Below are 17,500 nucleotides of genomic sequence, written 5' to 3'. Positions count from 1 at the left end.
CCAATCTCCTCTCCCACTTTTTTTTTAACCATAACCTACCCACATACAACCCTCCTTCCCTTCTCTCCTTCTCTTCTCCTAGCCTCCTCCCCCCCCCCTCCCCATCTTGCTTCAATGTAATGCAGCCCTGCTGATGCTTTTAGCCCTGTTGGACAAGCAAACACTGGATTATAATCTTCTTAATCTGAAATAAACCCAGCGAGGCCACAGATAATCCAATTATGTCTTCCCCAGAGCAGCGTTCATGGCTAGGATGGATCTGGCTGGACTACAGGATCTGAAGAGAGCATGCATACACACACACACACACCAGCACACACACACACACATACAAGCACACAGACATTCAAGCAGCCATGCACACACACACAGAGAGAGATGGGAAGTAACCAAGTACAAATTCTTAGTGTTTGTACCGTATTTCTTCAAATAAACGGCGCCATCGAATAAACGCTGCACCAAAAAGGAACATCGTGTAATAAATGCCGCCCTCAAACAAACGCTGCATCAAAAACATCTGAAAACGGTTATTTAATTGGTTAAATTCAACCCCAGTATTTAATACACATGTACATAACGTTCTCCACAGCTTTCTGTTTGAAAGCTAATGTGTATGAATGTTTCGGCATGCTGCTAAAGGTTGAAAAAATACTTTCCCTCAAAGTTCACAATGATGAGGACTGTACTATACTCTACTTTACTCTATTGTGATCTGCTCTGTTCTACTCTGTTTGAAGATTGAATTTTTTTGAATTTCTCCCACACACAAAGGATGAAAAAATAATTCAAACTAAAGTTTTGAAAAAGGGTTTCTAAAGGTAGGAAAAAAGTTTTTGAAAAAAAGAAATCAGAAAAAAACGTTTTGAAAAGATTTGAGAAAATAAGTTTGCATCATTGATGAGGGTTCTACTATACTGTACTCTACTGTACTCTATTGTACTCTATTGTAGTCTACACTGCTGTACTCTGTTACCCTCTTCTCTCTCTTTTTTAAAAGGTACATTATAGAGTGAGAGAGAGTTTTAGCAATGTCTCCATGACTGAGAATAGAGACATTACTGATCACCTAAGGCCATATATGAGGGAGATGTTCAAAATTGTCGGTTTCTAAAAGGACCTGGCAAATGTGCTGCATGAGGTCCAGTTACCAGTGTGACACTAAAACAGGTAGTAGGAATGGCTACTTTGTACTTAAGTATGTCAGAGCCCATATTTCTTTGCTTCTACTTGAGTGAAGAATGTGTGTATTTTTGGCATCTCTACACAAGCACACACACACCTTTTCCACCCGGTAATTCAACATGCTGTCTGGTGGCGATATCAGGCTGTCAGGAAGTGTGACTATCACTGGCAGTGATGTCATTTCCTGTCAAAACAGAACATGCTAGCAGTACTTTCTGTTCCATCAGCAGTCAGATTATTGACTTATCACTCCTTCATACATCACAACATTTATTCACTTTCTCCTCCAATAAACCGCTACCTGACCAGCTGATGGGCATCCAAGCCACGGATGGAGGGAGGGAGGGAGGGTGAGCGAGGGAGGGAGGGAGGGTGAGCGAGGGAGGGAGGGAGGGTGAGCAAGGGAGGGAGGGTGAGCGAGGGAGGGAGGGTGAGCGAGGGAGGGAGGGAGGGTGAGCAAGGGAGGGAGGGAGGGTGAGCAAGGGAGGGAGAGACAGCAAGCGAGACTGGGTGGGTAGATGGAGCAGGACAGAGGGAGAGACACTTCAGTCACCAAGGTCGCCATCGGCAACGGAGCAAACCTCCGCTTGGACACGACGAGGGTCTGTGACGTGATCATCATGTGACGGCGTGGCGCCCTTGACTGACAGCCATAAAGGAGCGTGCTGTCATGGATACTGTGTACACGTCCTGCATACATTAGCACTATTTAGGTTTGTCCTGCCTGAAAGAACTGGCAGAATGGTCTCTCCCTCTCTGCTTATCTGTTTGTCTGTCTCTTCTACATATAAGCAATTCAAGTATCCTTCTAAATCCCTGTCCCAGTGCTTGCAGGAAGGGCTCTCAAAGCCCCTCTCTGGAACAAGACCAGACACCCAGACAGATGGAGGGAGAGGGGGGAGGGGGAGGGAGGGAGAGAGGGGAGGGGAGGGGAGGGGAGGGGGAGAGAGAGGGGAAGGGAAGGGGAGAGAGAAGGAAAGAAAGAGTGAAGGGGGAGGAGAGGAAGATAGATGGAGGGGGGAGAATGAAAGACAGGAAGAGAGAGAGTGAAAAAGGGGAGAGAGGAGGGGGAGAGAGAGAGAACAAGAGGGAGACAGGTAGATTTGGGGATTTAAAGATGATTGTTATGGAGCACGGCTGAATAACAGTAAGTGAGTCAAGGTGAATAATGTATGAGCAAGGTGTGTGTGCCTGTGTGTCAGTGTCCTGATAAAAAGGACAGGGCTAGTGTTATCTGTGAGCGTGTGTGTGTGTGTGTGAGTGCTCTACTCAGCCATCCTGCAGTCATTACCAGAAAATGAGACCCCAGCCTGTCATCACAATAGTCTCCATTATGATCATTAACACACACACACACACCCATACTTACACACATACACACACTGAATCACACACACTCTAACCCTTTCACGGTTACCAAATAGAAACAAAAACATTATCACCACAAACACCACCATCATCATTATCACCATCATCATCTCCACCATGATGATATCCATGCAAGTACACAATACAAGCAGTATTGTATGGCATTGATGTGGATGTATAGTATACTAGCGGGAACACTTACAGAGTTCTGATTGTGTACGTATAGATATAGAGTGTACTAGAGTGTCCACTTACAGAGTTGATGCAGGCCAGCTCCTTGTTGAGCAGCCAGGGCAGGGACAGCTTGCCTTCCCCCTTGTAGCAGGACTGGATCCTCTCCTTGATCTTCTGTTTGATCTTCTTCAGCGTGAACACGCACAGCACCGTCTCCTTGGGCGGCCGCGCCCGGTTCTTTTGTCCCTGAGCGAACACGGTGAACAGCACCTCCTCCCCCTCGGCCAGGCCCAGCGAGCGAGCCAGCCTCGCCCCGGCACGCGTCAGGTAGGCGTCCTGGATGAGCCGGTACTCCACACCGTCCTTGGAGCAGCCCAGAGGGAACTCCACGTAGGAGTAGAACTTGGGGTCGTCCACGCAGAGCCGCACGATCTTGGAGGTGTAGAACTGGTCGGAGCTGGCGTCCGGCGAGGTGAGCTGGGTGTCCAGCTGCAGGGTGAGGTAGTACACAAACTGCTCGCTGGCAAAGCCGTACACGTAGTAGATGTCGAAGGCGGGGAACTTGGACAACGTGTCGGACGGGATCTTCAGCTGCGACGACACAAACTCGTCCTGGTACACGAAGCTGAACATGTCCGCGTTCTCCTCGCTGGACATCAGCTTCCTGCTCGACAGTGTGGGGAAATACTCCGACTTGCCGTCGATCGGCGTCCCCACGAACAGCTTCCCCGTGCCTCCGCCCGCCCCAAACTCCTCCCCTCCGATCACCACCCCAGACATGGTCCCTGCCTCGGCCACGCTGGAGAGGTAGTGCTCCTTCCTGTGGTGCGGCTCGCCCAGCTTGAACAGGTCGTCCAGACGCAGGAACTGGCAGATGCCCTGCGAGGTGCTGCCGCAGGCCAGCAGACGGTTCTGCCCTTCGTCCAGCAGCAGCAGCTTGTTGACGTTGCCGGTCTGCGCCAGCTCATACGGGCACGACTGCACGCCCGGTGGGGGGTAGCAGCGGGCGTTGTCGACCACAGGCCCGGTCACATGACTGCGTAGCTTGGTGAGGTTGCTGGAGAGCTTGAAGATCCAGTTGACGGCGCCGAGGTAGACCTCGCCGGTCCGGCCGTGGACCACGAGGTGCGTCAGACCCCCCTCTGGGGGGGAGAAGGTCCGTAAGGGGGGAGACGGGGGAGGAGGGGAGGGGGAGGGGGAGGAAGTGGAAGTGGAGGAGGAGAGGTGGAGGAGGAGGAGGAAGGAAAGGGCGTTTGGAGGGAGGATGGAGTGAGGAGGCATTTTGGGGGTAGTGTGTGTGTGTGTGTGTGTGTGTGTGGTCTCTCCCACTCCTCTGGTAGTCTGGTGCGTGGTGGGAGGAGGGGCACCAGGGGGTGGCAGGAGGAGGGTGGGGGTAGTTCTCCTGATAAACAGAGGTGCAGTGCTGGAGTCCTGGTGGTGGAGGTTATGTGTTGTCTACACCATCATTGTGATCACCTGCCCCTCTGTCACCGCCAGTATCCCTGTGGACCAAAACAAACACACCCTGTTAAAGCTACTTCCAGTGATCGTTCACAAACAGACTTTGTTCGTGTCTCTATTGAGGCTGGGGACGTCTGTTTTGGTCGTTTTTTTTTTGTGTTTTCTTGGCAGAGGCGCCAAAACTATTCTCAAGTGGAGATTCTTCACAGCTCATAGCAGTCAGTCTCTCCAGTCAGACGGCACAGAAAATAGTGTTGAAAGAGTGACGGTTGAGGACAGGAAAGAGAGTGAAAGAGAAAAAAAAACAATTACAGCCTCTACCATCACAACACCACGGCAGTCTGTCTACGGTCTCTACCCAACAAAAGGCCTAGCTCAGCGGAACAGCTTTAGTCTCCGCTGATTAAGAGGAGGTCCACGGTTCAAATCCTCACCCTGTACATAGCTTTGGCTGAAATTCTGAAAAATGTTTTTGAATGATTGCTTTGTTGACAACCCCACAGCAGTATGGCTATCTCTGGTGTTTCTGCCCATCAACACCCAGGGCTCCTCTGGGTGTCTGAAACTGTTGCAATGTTCCTTTAACCTACAGCGCCAGGGAAGACTGGCCTCCCTATTGATTTACCAGGGCCGTCTGCTCAGTCACGCACACACACACGCACGGACACGCACTGTGTGGCCAGGGTTCAACAAGCTGTCCACACAGGCACACACACACATACACGCACACACGCACACACACGCGCACACACACACACACACAATCCTCTCCAGTCAGACCTGAGGGGGAATCCTATAGTCCTGTAATGAGCTAGTCAGACTATGAAGGGGAGGCAGCTATGCGTTACATACAAGCCCAGCTCTGTGTGTGTGTGTGTGTGTATAGTGTGTGTGTGTGTATAGTGTGTGTGTGTATAGTGTGTGTGTGTATAGTGTGTGTGTGTATAGTGTGTGTGTGTATAGTGTGTGTGTATAGTGTGTGTGTGTGTATAGTGGTGTGTTAGATGTAGTCCCCAGTCAGGCAGCATCACTATCATACTGCTCCACGGCCTCCTGGGTTCCTCCACTCCAGACTCTCTCATTCTATATTCTCTTTATTCCCCCTCTCTCACCCCCTCCTCTTATCTCCCCCTCTCTCACCCCTCTCCTCTCACCCCTTCTCTTTCATCCCCCTCTTCCTCCTCTTCAGCGTCCGTCAATAGAGTCTTTCATCTCTAAGACCCACATCATTATAATCTGTTCACCAGCCAATAAGAACAAAGAACCCACTGTCACCTACTGTCCTCCAGCCAATCAGAACAAAGCCTCCACTGTGTGGGCCAGGGTGTCAGAGGACAACGGGCGGCCAATCAGGCGGCCATTTGACTCCTCGCCATCACAAGAAGTTGTGATGTCATCACTGGAACTCCTTTAAATTGATGTCATCAGGCGGTCTGTAAGTTCCTTACACACACACAAACACCCTCATTCACAAGCAACAATCATTTTAGTTTTTCCCTTTAAATACTTAAAACCCACTCTGCGATCAGTGCCTCGTGTGGTTATATAACAGCAGGGATCACAGAGCGAAGCCCCTGATGGTTCCTGACAGCCTGGCTGGCCTGTGTTTGTGTTCTGCTGCTGTCTATTAATACTCTAAACACTTACTCTTACTCTCACTTGACACTGACGATGGGAGCAGCCATTGAAGAGAGGGAAGAGGAGAGGAAAGGAATGGAGAGAGAGGAGAGGAGAGGAGAGAGAGGAGAGGAGAGGAGAGGAGAGGAGAGGAGAGGAGAGGAGAGGAGAGGAGAGGAGAGGAGAGGAGAGGAGAGGAGAGGAGAGGAGAGGAGAGGAGAGGAGAGGAGAGAGAGGAGAGGAGGGAGAGGAGAGAGAGGAGAGGGAGGAGAGAGAGGAGAGGGAGGAGAGAGAGGAGAGGGAGGAGAGAGAGGAGAGGGAGGAGAGAGAGGAGAGGAGAAGAGAGAGAGGAGGGAGAAGAGAGGAGAGTGGGAAGAGAGAGGAGAAGAGAGCGCGTCAGCGTGTGACTGAACTGGGACAGAGAGTCGGAGAGACGTGAGGAAACCAGGATAGTCTGTTTCCACGCCTGAATAACAATTAGATCAACAACAACATCACAAGGTTTTGAGACGCAAGGAGGAGGAGGGAGGGAGAGAGGGAGGACAGTTTGGGAGGGATGACTTCAAACTAAAGAGGGTTGAGAGGACAGATGTGAAGAGACGATGACAAGAGAGTGACAGCTGAGGCCAGACAGAAAGAAAAGGAGAGAAAGATCAGTTTGTTTAAGTGTTTGTACTAGAATTGTTTAATCTATTAAACTATTTTGAACTGTTTAAACTCTCTTTCCGAGCCAATAAATCGCTGAAATGAAAAGGATAGTTTCTGTTTGATGGTGGTCCCAACATGGCCGATATACTGCTGCAGCGACACGGTGTGTTGCAGCCAATCCAAGCAGGAAGACGCCTGTGCATAGCAGTTCTACTTCCTTTAACAAGTCATTTTCTAAACTGTCTGACTGTTTTCTGATATGGTGGACTGTTTTCTGATCTGGTGGACTGTTTTTTCAGTAACAGGCAGTAAAGGAAGCAGTCGGTAAACAAGCTGAACTCCTATGGAGAAAATCACAGGAGGAAGAAACGAATCAATTAGCTGAGAACTCAGCTCTTGGAGTGTGTGAGTGTGTGTGTGTGTGTGTGTGTGTGTGTGTGTGTGTGTGTGCGAGTGTGTGTGTGTGTGCGTGTGTTGCGGCCAGCTCATCTCAGATAATAGCAAGAGCTCCGGAGAGTCGTCCTAGTCTGATATATCACTGGTGGCATATCAATTATAGCCCAGCCCACCAACACACACACACACGCTCACAAACACGCACACACTCTGCATGTTTAGTATGGAGGTCACATCCATGGCTCTGTGAGAGAGAGAGGGAGGGAGAAGGACCTGAAGGAAAGCCACTATCAGAGACACACACACACACACATGCATACACACACACATGCTGACACACACACATGCTGACACACACACATGCTAACTGTGTTTGAGTGTGAGCGTGTGTCCGCCGGTGAGGCTAGAGAGGTCCAGGAGAGCCTTTGGCCTCTTCAGCAGGATAGACATCCTTTACAGCTCATCTCCTAGGAATACACTGACAGCACTCTAATAACTCACATCCTATTCCCCTCACACTCCTCCTCCTGGCCTGTCACAGAGAGAGACGGGAGGGAGAGAGAGGGGACATTGGGGAGAGGAGGTGGGAGGGACAGAGAGGGGACATTGGGGAGAGGAGGTGGGAGGGACAGAGAGGGGACAGTGGGGAGAGGAGGTGGGAGAGGGAGAGAGGAGAGAGGGAGAGACATGGGGTAGAGAGAGATAGAAACAGAGGGAGGGGGGGGTGAAGGGGGTGGAGGTGGAGAGGGGGGGAAGGGACGGTAGAGGGTACAGCAATGAAAGTGTGAGCTGGAGTGTTAAGCCTGTTTAAAATCCTACAACGCGCATCTGTGAGTGTGTGTGTGTCTGTCTGTTCTTGAGGCATGAAGTCTGGCAACCATGCGTTTGGAGAAGTGTGTGTGTGTGTGTGTGTGAGTAGACTGCTGTTGTGCCTCTGCACTGGAAACACTGTATTCCATTTACAGGCATTCCAGACCAGACACAGTGACCTTACAGACAGCTGCCTACACACACACACACACACACACACTTCTCCAACCTCATGGTCGCCAGGCTCCATGCCTCAACATCAGTCATCTACAAACAACCCCACACACACACACTCGCAAACACACACCCCTTCACATACACACATTTACACACACACACACCCCTTTACACAGGCTCATAAAGGCTGTGTTGAGCTGGACTGAGCTGAGCAGAGATGAGATGAGCTACAGTCAGACAAGGCATTCTCTAGGGCATTCTGTTCATGTGTTGGTTTATACAGTCATGATTCTGAGATAGGCTGGTGTGGTCTAGATCAGCAATCTGAGGTCTAGATCTGGGATCTGAGAAAGGCTGGTCTAGTTTAGAGCGGGGATCTGGTTTGGAGTTGGGTTAGGGTTTGTTTTTCACAGTAATAGTGATTAGTGGTGTCTGGTAGTTTCAGAAGCAGTTTGCCAACCACTCTCTCTCTCCCTCCTTCTCCCTCTCTGCTTCTCTATCTCTCCTTCTCTCTCCTCTCTCCTTCTCTCTCTGTCCCTCCCTCACTCTCAGACTCTCTCCCTCTCTCTGTCTTTCTGCCTCTGCCTCTTTCACTCTCTGCCTCTCTCTGTTTGTGTGTGCACGTGTGTGTGCACGTGTGTGTGTGTGTACACGTGTGTTTGTGTCGTGTGTTTGTAGCAGGTAGGGGTGATTCACTCCTGGTAGGATATCACCCTGCCACCCTGCAGTGGTTGGCTTGGAGGACCCTTAACAGGAGAGTCAAGCTTGATTCGGTCCTGCCACTTCACACACACACTCCTCCCCTCCTTCATACTGCTCCTCTCCTCTTCTTCCACTCCTTCCATCTTCTCCTACCCCACTTCTTGTCCTTCCTCCCCCCTCCTCTCCCTTCAAATATGGTAGCTCATAACTGGCGTGTGTGTGAATGTGCATGTGTTTGAGTGAGTGAGTGAGTGAGTGAGTGAGTGAGTGAGTGAGTGAGTGAGTGAGTGAGTGAGTGAGTGAGTGAGTGAGTGAGTGAGTGAGTGAGTGAGTGAGTGAGAGAGAGAGAGAGAGAGAGAGAGAGCGTGTAAGTAAGCACCCTAGTGTCGTTCCTCCTCTCCTGTGACCTTTTCCTTCCAGCAGGATATTCCAGCTCTTAGCCTTCGTCTGGGCTAACACAATTACACCAGGCTAATGAAGAGAGAGGCGCTAAAGTGCCTCGCTCAGACACACACACACTCACTCACTCTTTTACTCACTCACTCACACACACACACACATACTCACAAACATACACTCTGCCTCTCTCTCTAATGCACCCTCTATCTCTATTTATTACACACACTCTTGCTCTCATACACACACACGCTGTCTCGCTCTCTCACACACACACATATACACATAATCTCTTAGCATTTCAATCTTTTAAAGGCTACATTTGCATCTTTAATAAAACAGGAATTCCTAATGAAGGTTCTGATGGCTGAGAAGATATGCAGCTGAAAGACTGAGGAGGTGAAGGAGGTGGAGGAGGTGGAGGAGGAGAAGTAGTAGTTGTTGGAGAAGGAGGAAGAGAGGTACATAAAGAGGAGGAGGAGGAGGAGGAGGGGGAGATGTAGGAGGAGGAGGTGGCGGAGGAGGAGAAAGGAGTCTTTCTGGCCTGCAGTTGTTTGTTTCCTTTATTTCTCTGTTTGGCTCCCCCTTCTTTCAGTCACCCTCTCCCTCCCTCTGGATCCCAGTGGGGTCTGTTAAGGGGGTGTGTCGGGAGGGAGGGAGGGGGGGAGGGGGAGGTGCAGCTCCAGTAGAAGGGTCTGGTTGTGATTAGCACTGTTAGAAGCCCACAACATTCCAGACTGGCTGTCTGCAGCCTTGAGAGAGGAGGGGGGAGACCTACAGCTGGAACAGCCCTGTGTCCAATCAAGTTCTATATGACAGCAGCACCTACAGTAATGCCTGTGTCACCTCCTGTGTTTCAGAGACATCTACGCCCCAACACCTGCCTTCAGGGAACAACAGGAGAGAGTAAGAGGGGGAGGGAAGGAGGGAGAGAGAGATGCATGGACCAATCAATAACTAGGCAGGTCCATCCTGGACCAATCAGACGTAAGGATGATGTATTGCGGTCTAATTAATGTGTTAGCATGGCCGTTGTTGCTGAGGTGTTTGCAAAGGAGAGAGAGAGAGAGAGAGAGAGAGAGAGAGACTATGAAGCTGCTGGGGTCAACAAGGAGAGACCTTCAGCAAACACTACAAGATAAACACACACACACACACACAGGCACAGGCACAAACAGATGAACGTTTCAAACCACACAGACAAGCATGGAAACTTGTGCTTGAACACACAAACAGACACACAGTCACACTAAAAGATTCCACACACACACACAAAGTCATCCATCTAGCAGTGGGGTCCTGTAGACACCCAGACATTTGAGTCAGGCATCTGAAAGGCAGCTCAGCCGCTGGGGTCAGGGCGGGGCGTGGGAGCAGGCATGGCTAGGACCCGGTCACGACCCCTCCAGGGACACGACCCAATGACAAAACATGCTTCCCTCCTCCCTGCTTCCCTCTTCCCTCCTCCCCGCTTCCTTCATTCCTGCTTCCTTCATTCCTGCTTCCTTCATTCCTGCTTCCTTCCTCCCTGCTTCCTTCCTCCCTGCTTCCTTCCTCCCTGCTTCCTTCCTCCCTGCTTCCTAGTAGAGAAACACGTACCAACTCACTACTCCCCTACACACACACACACACACAACATGTGTGTTGTGTATGTGTGTATAAGTGTATGGGTGTGTGTATCTGTGTATAAGTGTGTGTGCACGCATGTCTGAAGCCTCTAACACTGCCAATCTCCTCCAGGCAACATACGTTTTGAAGCAAAGAGACGTACAGGGGGATTTGAACTTGGGACCTGGTGATCTGAAGACTGTCCCACTTCCCCTTTAAAGAAATAACCAGACCCCATGAGACACCTGGACAACAACAGAGCTGAAGCATCTAAGTGACACCCAACACACACACACACACACACACACCCCCAACACACACCCAACACACACCCACACACAACACACACACACACACACACCCCCGACACACACCCAACACACACCCACACACACACACACACACACACACACATGAAGTGTGTGAAGGTTACCAGTGAAACATGTGAAGCGTGGACATCATCAGGCATGAGGAATGTGAACTCTGACCCCTACATGACCTCCTGCTGCAGCCGGCTCCTGATTCGTCTAGTAGCCTAATTACTTCCAGACCCCCAGCTACTCTCCCTCACCCCTCCCTCCCTCATCCCTCCCTCACCCCTCCTTCTCCTTCCCTCCCTCCCTCCCTCCTCCTCCTCCTCCTCCTCCTTCTCACCCCCTCCCTCCCTCCCTCACCCCTCCTTCTCCTTCCCTCCCTCCCTCCTCCTCCTCCCTCCCTCACCCCTCCTTCCCTCCCTCCCTCCTCCTCCTCCTTCTCACCCCTCCGTCCCTCCCTCACCTCTCCTTCTCCCTCCCTCCCTCCCTCCTTCCCTCACCCCTCCTTCTCACCCCCTCCCTCCCTCATCCCTCCTTCTCCTTCCCTCCCTCACCCATCCTTCTCCTTCCCTCCCTCCCTCACCCCTCCTTCTCACCCCTTCCCTCCCTCACCTCTCCCTCACTCCCTTCCTCCCTCCTTCCCTCACCCCTCCTTCTCACCCCCTCCCTCCCTCATCCCTCCCTCACCCCTCCTTCTCGTTCCCTCACTCCCTTACCCCTCCTTCTCCTTCCCTCCCTCCCTCCTTCTCCTTCCCTCACTCCCTCCTTCTCCTTCCCTCACTCCCTCACTTCTCCTTCCCTCCTTCCCTCCCTCACCCCTCCTTCTCCTTCCCTCCCTCCCTCACCCCTCCTTCTCACCCCCTCCCTCCCTCACCTCTTCCTCACTCTCTCCCTTTTCCCCCAACCCCAGCACTCTCTCTCCTTCTCTTCCCTCCCTCCCTCACCCCTCCTTCTCCTTCCCTCCCTCCCTCCTTCTCCTTCCCTCACTCCCTCCTTCTCCTTCCCTCACTCCCTCACTTCTCCTTCCCTCCTTCCCTCCCTCACCCCTCCTTCTCCTTCCCTCCCTCCCTCACCCCTCCTTCTCACCCCCTCCCTCCCTCACCTCTTCCTCACTCTCTCCCTTTTCCCCCAACCCCAGCACTCTCTCTCCTTCTCTTCCCTCCCTCCCTCACCCCTCCTTCTCCTTCCCTCCCTCCCTCACCCCTCCTTCTCACCCCCTCCCTCCCTCACCTCTCCCTCACTCTCTCCCTTTTCCCCCAACCCCAGCACTCTCTCTCCTTCTCTTCCCTCCCTCCCTCCCCTGTTCTCTTTCTCTTTGTCTATCTCTCTCTCATACACACCCTTACACACATGCAGTCTGCTGGAGCTGTGTGCAGTATAAGCTCCTAATTAATAGACCATTAAAGGATTTGAGCGCTGCTATTGATTCTCTCTGGGTGGGAAAGATTCTCCCAACAATACTCTACATGGGGGGAGACAGGGGAGACCGTGGAGACCAGGGGGAGATGGGGGAGGACCTTCCTCTCCTCCATTCTGACCTTCCTCCTCTCCCTTTACTCCTCCCTCCCTCCCTCCCTCCCCCCCTCCCTCCCTCCCTCCCTCCCTCAGGTAGTAGAGGAGTTGAGCTGCTGTTAGTTGTGTTTGTTATGCCTTCCCATCCTCTGCAGTCAGAGTGACGAACTGAGTAAAGAAACACACTCTCCTTGTCTGACACTGAACAACAGCCCTTACACACACACACACACACAGTTTGGGAGTAGAGAAACCGCCTGTCTCTAGCACAAATACAACAAATATTATTTTATATATATATATATATACACACACCGGCAAAGCCATCCACACACACAGACACACATGCACCCAGGCAGTAACGGCAGAGAGCAGCCATGGTGCTCTCATTAGCGGAGCACCCAGCCTGTTGTCACACAGTCTCTGGTGACATCCTAAGTCAACAGAGTTGTAACTGCACAGGAGGACCTGGGAGAGACCAGACAACTGTCTAGAGACCAGAGACACCACCAGCAGAGAGAGAGAGAGTATGTGTGTGTGTGACAGAGTGAGAGAGATAGGTGAAGAGAGAGAGAGAGTTATAGGTAGAGACAGACAGAGAGACACAAGCAATACATTCTCCCCTAGTGGAGGAGGGGTACTGTCGACCAATCAGAGTACAGATATAGGCTGCACCCTAATAAGATTGTGTTATCACATGACTCATAAGAACCCAAGGTCATTGGTCTCGTCACGATGTGATTGGACCTGCACAATAACTTCCACTAATAGAGGGGAGCACACACCTTACACACACACGCCTGCATAAGTGTATCCCTACTACACACATGTAAAACTCCACAAGCACACACAAACACACCACACCAGACACACACCACACACTTCAGTGTTTGAGCAGGCTCTCAGCAGGACCATCAAGGGGAGAGTCCTCTCTGCTGACTAAGCTCTCCTCAGTGACACTGTCATCAGCAGAGTCATCCAGTCAGGGAAGCCCTCTCTCTCTCTCTCTCTCTCTCTCTCTCTCTCTCTCTCTCTCTCTCTCTCTCTCTCTCTCTCTCTCCCTCTCCCTCTCTCTCTCCCTCTCCCTCTCCCTCTCCCTCTCCCTCCCTCTCCCTCTCCCTCTCCCTCTCCCTCTCCCCCTCTCCCTCTCTCTCCCTCTCTCCCTCTCCCTCTCCCTCTCTCCCTCTCTCTCCCTCTCTCTCCCTCTCCCTCTCCCTCTCCCTCTCCCTCTCCCTCTCCCTCTCTCTCCCTCTCTCTCTCCCTCTCTCTCTCCCTCTCTCTCTCTCTCTCTCCCTCTCTCTCTCTCTCCCTCTCTCCTCCCCTCTCTCTTCCTTCCTCTCCCTTCCTTCCTCTCCATCTCTCTTCCCCTTTCTCTTCCTGTCTTCCTGTCTCTCTCCCCCCCTCCTTCCTCACCACATAAAAGAAAAGAGGTGAGGGATGTGAAAACTATGTGATGGAAAAAAACCTTGAATGTAACTTTGGCCCTGGCCCAGCACTATAAATACACTGGGAAGGATAGTGAAGGGTGATGGGCGAAGGAAGGGTGTGAGTGTGTGTGTGTGTGTGTGGAGGAGGGGGTGACAAATGTCTAACTTAATTTACATTTAAAAATGTTTTTATCCAATCTCGCATACAAGAAGTGCATAAAAACAGTTCAGCAGATAATCAAAGACAGTATTTCGTTTTTTAGAGTCAACAAAGGATGTGTATTTTAGCAGGCACTGTGAAAAACAACGTTTTCTAATAGGTTTTTTCTAACTAATTACAACTGGAAACATCGCTAGCTGCTAGAGTCGTTGCCTGACTGATCTGGATTCATTTTTAGCGTTTAATCGGCACAACAAACACATTGTTTAACAACAATACGGATTAATTGATCAGAACTAACTGATTGATTGACTAGGCGCGTTCTCTTTCAACAAATTGATTGAGTTTGATTGATCACCTGTGAACCATGAACCACTCACGGATCCTGTCGATCTATTCAGAACATTCTATAGAAGAGCTCTGCTCCCGCCACTATTACCTGTAAATAAAAAGAAATTGCATCTTTCTCTTTCTTTCTCTTTTTCTCTCTCTCGCTTTATCTAGCCTATCTCTCTCGCTCTCTCCCTCTCTCCGTTTGATCTATGTGCCCTTTCAGAGAGAACCCTGCTTCAAAACGTTCTAGACTTAAAAGCCGCTCAAATCCCGTGACAGACAAGGGAACAAACGGAAGCGGCAGGAAAATAGTTCGTTTTTGAGAGAAAAGCTTTATGAAGAGGAAACATTTTGTATTTAGAAATTAAGTACGCTATAATCATCCGCCACTTGTACTGTTTAACCCTCTTGTTGTATTCGTGTCACGTTAAATATTCCCCGTCTAAAATGACCGCCCTTTGTCGGCTAGCTGAATATAAATCCATAATAGGCTAATACTTATTTTATCCTCTAAGGTTGTGTTCGATCTTTTTATTAACTTACGTTGCTGTGAACATTCCACGTTTTGAACTTCTGTTTTCTATGTATAGCCTGTAGGCGTCATTGACTTGAGTTCATAAGTTTATGAGTTAATATATAGAGTGAGGTCGCAATGGATTATTTTGACTACAACAAATACTCTGATGAAATGTGTCGTGCTATTTATCACATGCACGTGGGGTTCTGGGAGAGGACGTGTGTCAATCTGATGAAAGGGCGTGCCCTCAATTTAATACACTAATTGTCGTCTCACCCCCTCATTTCTTATGACCGGTCAATTTAGACTTGGAACACCACAGGTGAACAGAAGTGAAATAAAATGTAATAAACATTATCACCATTTATTTTGTGTTTTTCAGATGCACTGTAGGGGCAAGTTATGGAACCGTGTGGCATTCAGATTAAATGAAAACTTGTAAATCGGTCCAATTCGAGGGGAAGACAGCAGGTGGGTTAAATCCTTTAACAACCGCCATTCGTCCTTCCTTTACCACAGAAATTATTTTATAGATAGTATTTGTATAGAGGTTTAACGTAATACTAACACATTGCCTACAGACGTGAAGTCAGATAAAACTACCGAGAACCGGCCACCGGCCAGAATTGCGCGACAGGCACCGAGCCAGGGTGTTGCGCGTGAGGCTCGTGGCATCCAAACACTAAAGCGCGAGAGCTGTCACAGACACTGTAGCCTATACAAGCCTGTCAGCCGTCCGGCCGGGAAAGGGGTCACTCGGTTCACGTGATTGGATATAAACGCATTCTCCTCGTGCCATTATGGTTACCATGTTTGGTGATAATCATGGGTACATTCTCTCTCCCTCTTTCTCTCTGTGTGAGTCTCTCTCCGTCTCTCTCTTTCGTATATGCACGCACATAGCCTACATTCCATGAAAGGTATAACATATTTAATGTTTGTATAACATGCAGTCTCAACACAGTCCACACAGCAACAACATGGATATTTAAAAAATAACAAACTGCAATGCCCCCGGGGGCCCGTTGACCGAGTCTTCGTCAGCTCGAGCGCGGGAACCCTGACTGACACAAAGCTCCGGGCTGCCGGTGCCGGTGCCTGACCCTCACGAGCTGAGCAGCAAGTCGTCGTCCGCCCGACTTGCTGCCCTGCGGCCGGAAAAACCTGCACGGCAGGCCTCACACAAGGCAGCTACTGTTAAAATCCGTTAAATAACGGATATCAAATATATATATATAGTGTCGTTAAAAAGAATTGGAAGACAGTAGGGTAACTGTACCTATCTTGCGAACCCGTGAGACAGCCAAGCCTGTCTGTTCATTATAACCATGCACCGTAGATAAAGGTTACGAAATTACACGATACTCTTCTTTGAAGAACGCCATAAGACAGCGTGAAGCCTATTAGCCTACGAGTTCTGACACACACACACACACCGCTACCTCCGTCACTTCAAACTGGGGACGAATCATCACCCTGATTGTCATTCAAGCAAGACATCCAAGCGGGTGACACCGATGCACTGTGTGTGCCGCGCGTTAGCGACGTCAATTCAAAGAGGAAAAACAACAAAAAAGGTCTAATGATACAGACGCCAGAATCCAGCTCGTGAGAAATCGTCTTAGTTGCGGTTAGGAGTGTGGAGGTTATATTCGGGGCTGTCGTTATCAACACGTTCCAGCGCGGTGTACCTCTGTTCTCCTATCGTCTTGGCGGTGGAGGGAATGTCTCACAGCAAACCTCACCTACGCAATCTGTCAAAAATTCATAAGGTGACACAGAACTGTCACATTGTGTTGATGCGACATGGGCATTGTGGGGATAAACACTCTCTCTCTCTCTCTCTCTCTCTCTCTCTCTCTCTCTCACTCACACACACACTTACACACACATTGAACCAAAGGATGTTCAGTGCCATTTCACAAATAACTTGGAATAGCCTAAATTAAGCTCCGTATATGTTTGTTTAATATCCCTTCATCTTATTAATAGCATCTGAGTTTGTGCCAATGTAAAGTCGCCTATGCCAGCTGTCTCTCCGTGTTGAGGAGGAACATTTAGCCGTTTTTCGGTGAGCTACTCCTACTGTGGTAAGACACGAGCTACAACCGGGAGATGCGAGAGAACGCCCGGTAATATGCTACAAGCTTCCAGACCGCTGCTCGCGACTTTGTTGCCTCTCGGCAATTTCCACACAGTCACAGCGGCCAAGCCGGTTCACTTGATTAACTTGCCAAAATACATCAAAAGACGCATTCGGTCTTTTGCCAAACGATCGCAGACTAGCGGCGCACTTAACTTAAGGCGCAAACAGTCCATTGTTTTTAACCTAGACATTCCTCTAACCACATCCAGACTTGACGGTTGCATATTCAAATGAGAGACTATGGCAAAGACCACGAGAGGAACCCTGACCGCAAGAGAGGAGGCTTCGTGAGGGAAAACGAATTCCTCAGTCTGTATACGGTGAAGACCCTTCCTCAGTCTGTTAGACTACGGTGAAGACCCTTCCTCCAAGTCAAAGCTCGCATTCGTTTCAACATCGACAAAAGTTTTGCGCTACTTACGAATGATTGCGATCTTGTGGTTCGTTTTCATCAACATCGTTAAAATCTCAAACTTGGGATCACGTCCATGACTGTCAGCGTAGCCTTGTACTCCGGTAGCTCGCGCTCCGACCGCTGAGCTTCTCTCAGCA

General features: G+C 50.1%; 1 protein-coding gene across 1 annotated transcript in view; it reads right to left on the bottom strand.

The window, feature by feature from the left end:
* Nucleotides 1-17,493, bottom strand: part of LOC146252638 (plexin-A1-like) — a 98,448-nt gene extending 80,955 nt beyond the window's left edge. Inside the window, exons 1-2 of the mRNA XM_084679499.1 lie at nt 17,370-17,493; nt 2,806-4,226 (exon numbers count right to left, since the gene is read on the bottom strand). Coding sequence (XP_084535625.1) covers nt 2,806-4,005 — 1,200 coding nt within the window. The 5' untranslated portion in view covers nt 4,006-4,226; nt 17,370-17,493. The remainder of the gene's footprint in view (nt 1-2,805; nt 4,227-17,369) is intronic.
* Nucleotides 17,494-17,500: the final 7 nt, after the last annotated feature.

The sequence above is a fragment of the Hypomesus nipponensis genome, chromosome 18 (genome assembly GCF_054491055.1).
Source record: "Hypomesus nipponensis isolate SF chromosome 18, ASM5449105v1, whole genome shotgun sequence".
Classification (NCBI taxonomy): domain Eukaryota; kingdom Metazoa; phylum Chordata; class Actinopteri; order Osmeriformes; family Osmeridae; genus Hypomesus; species Hypomesus nipponensis.
The sequence above is the reverse complement of the archived record's forward strand: the minus strand, read 5'-3'. Positions and strand labels throughout refer to the sequence as shown.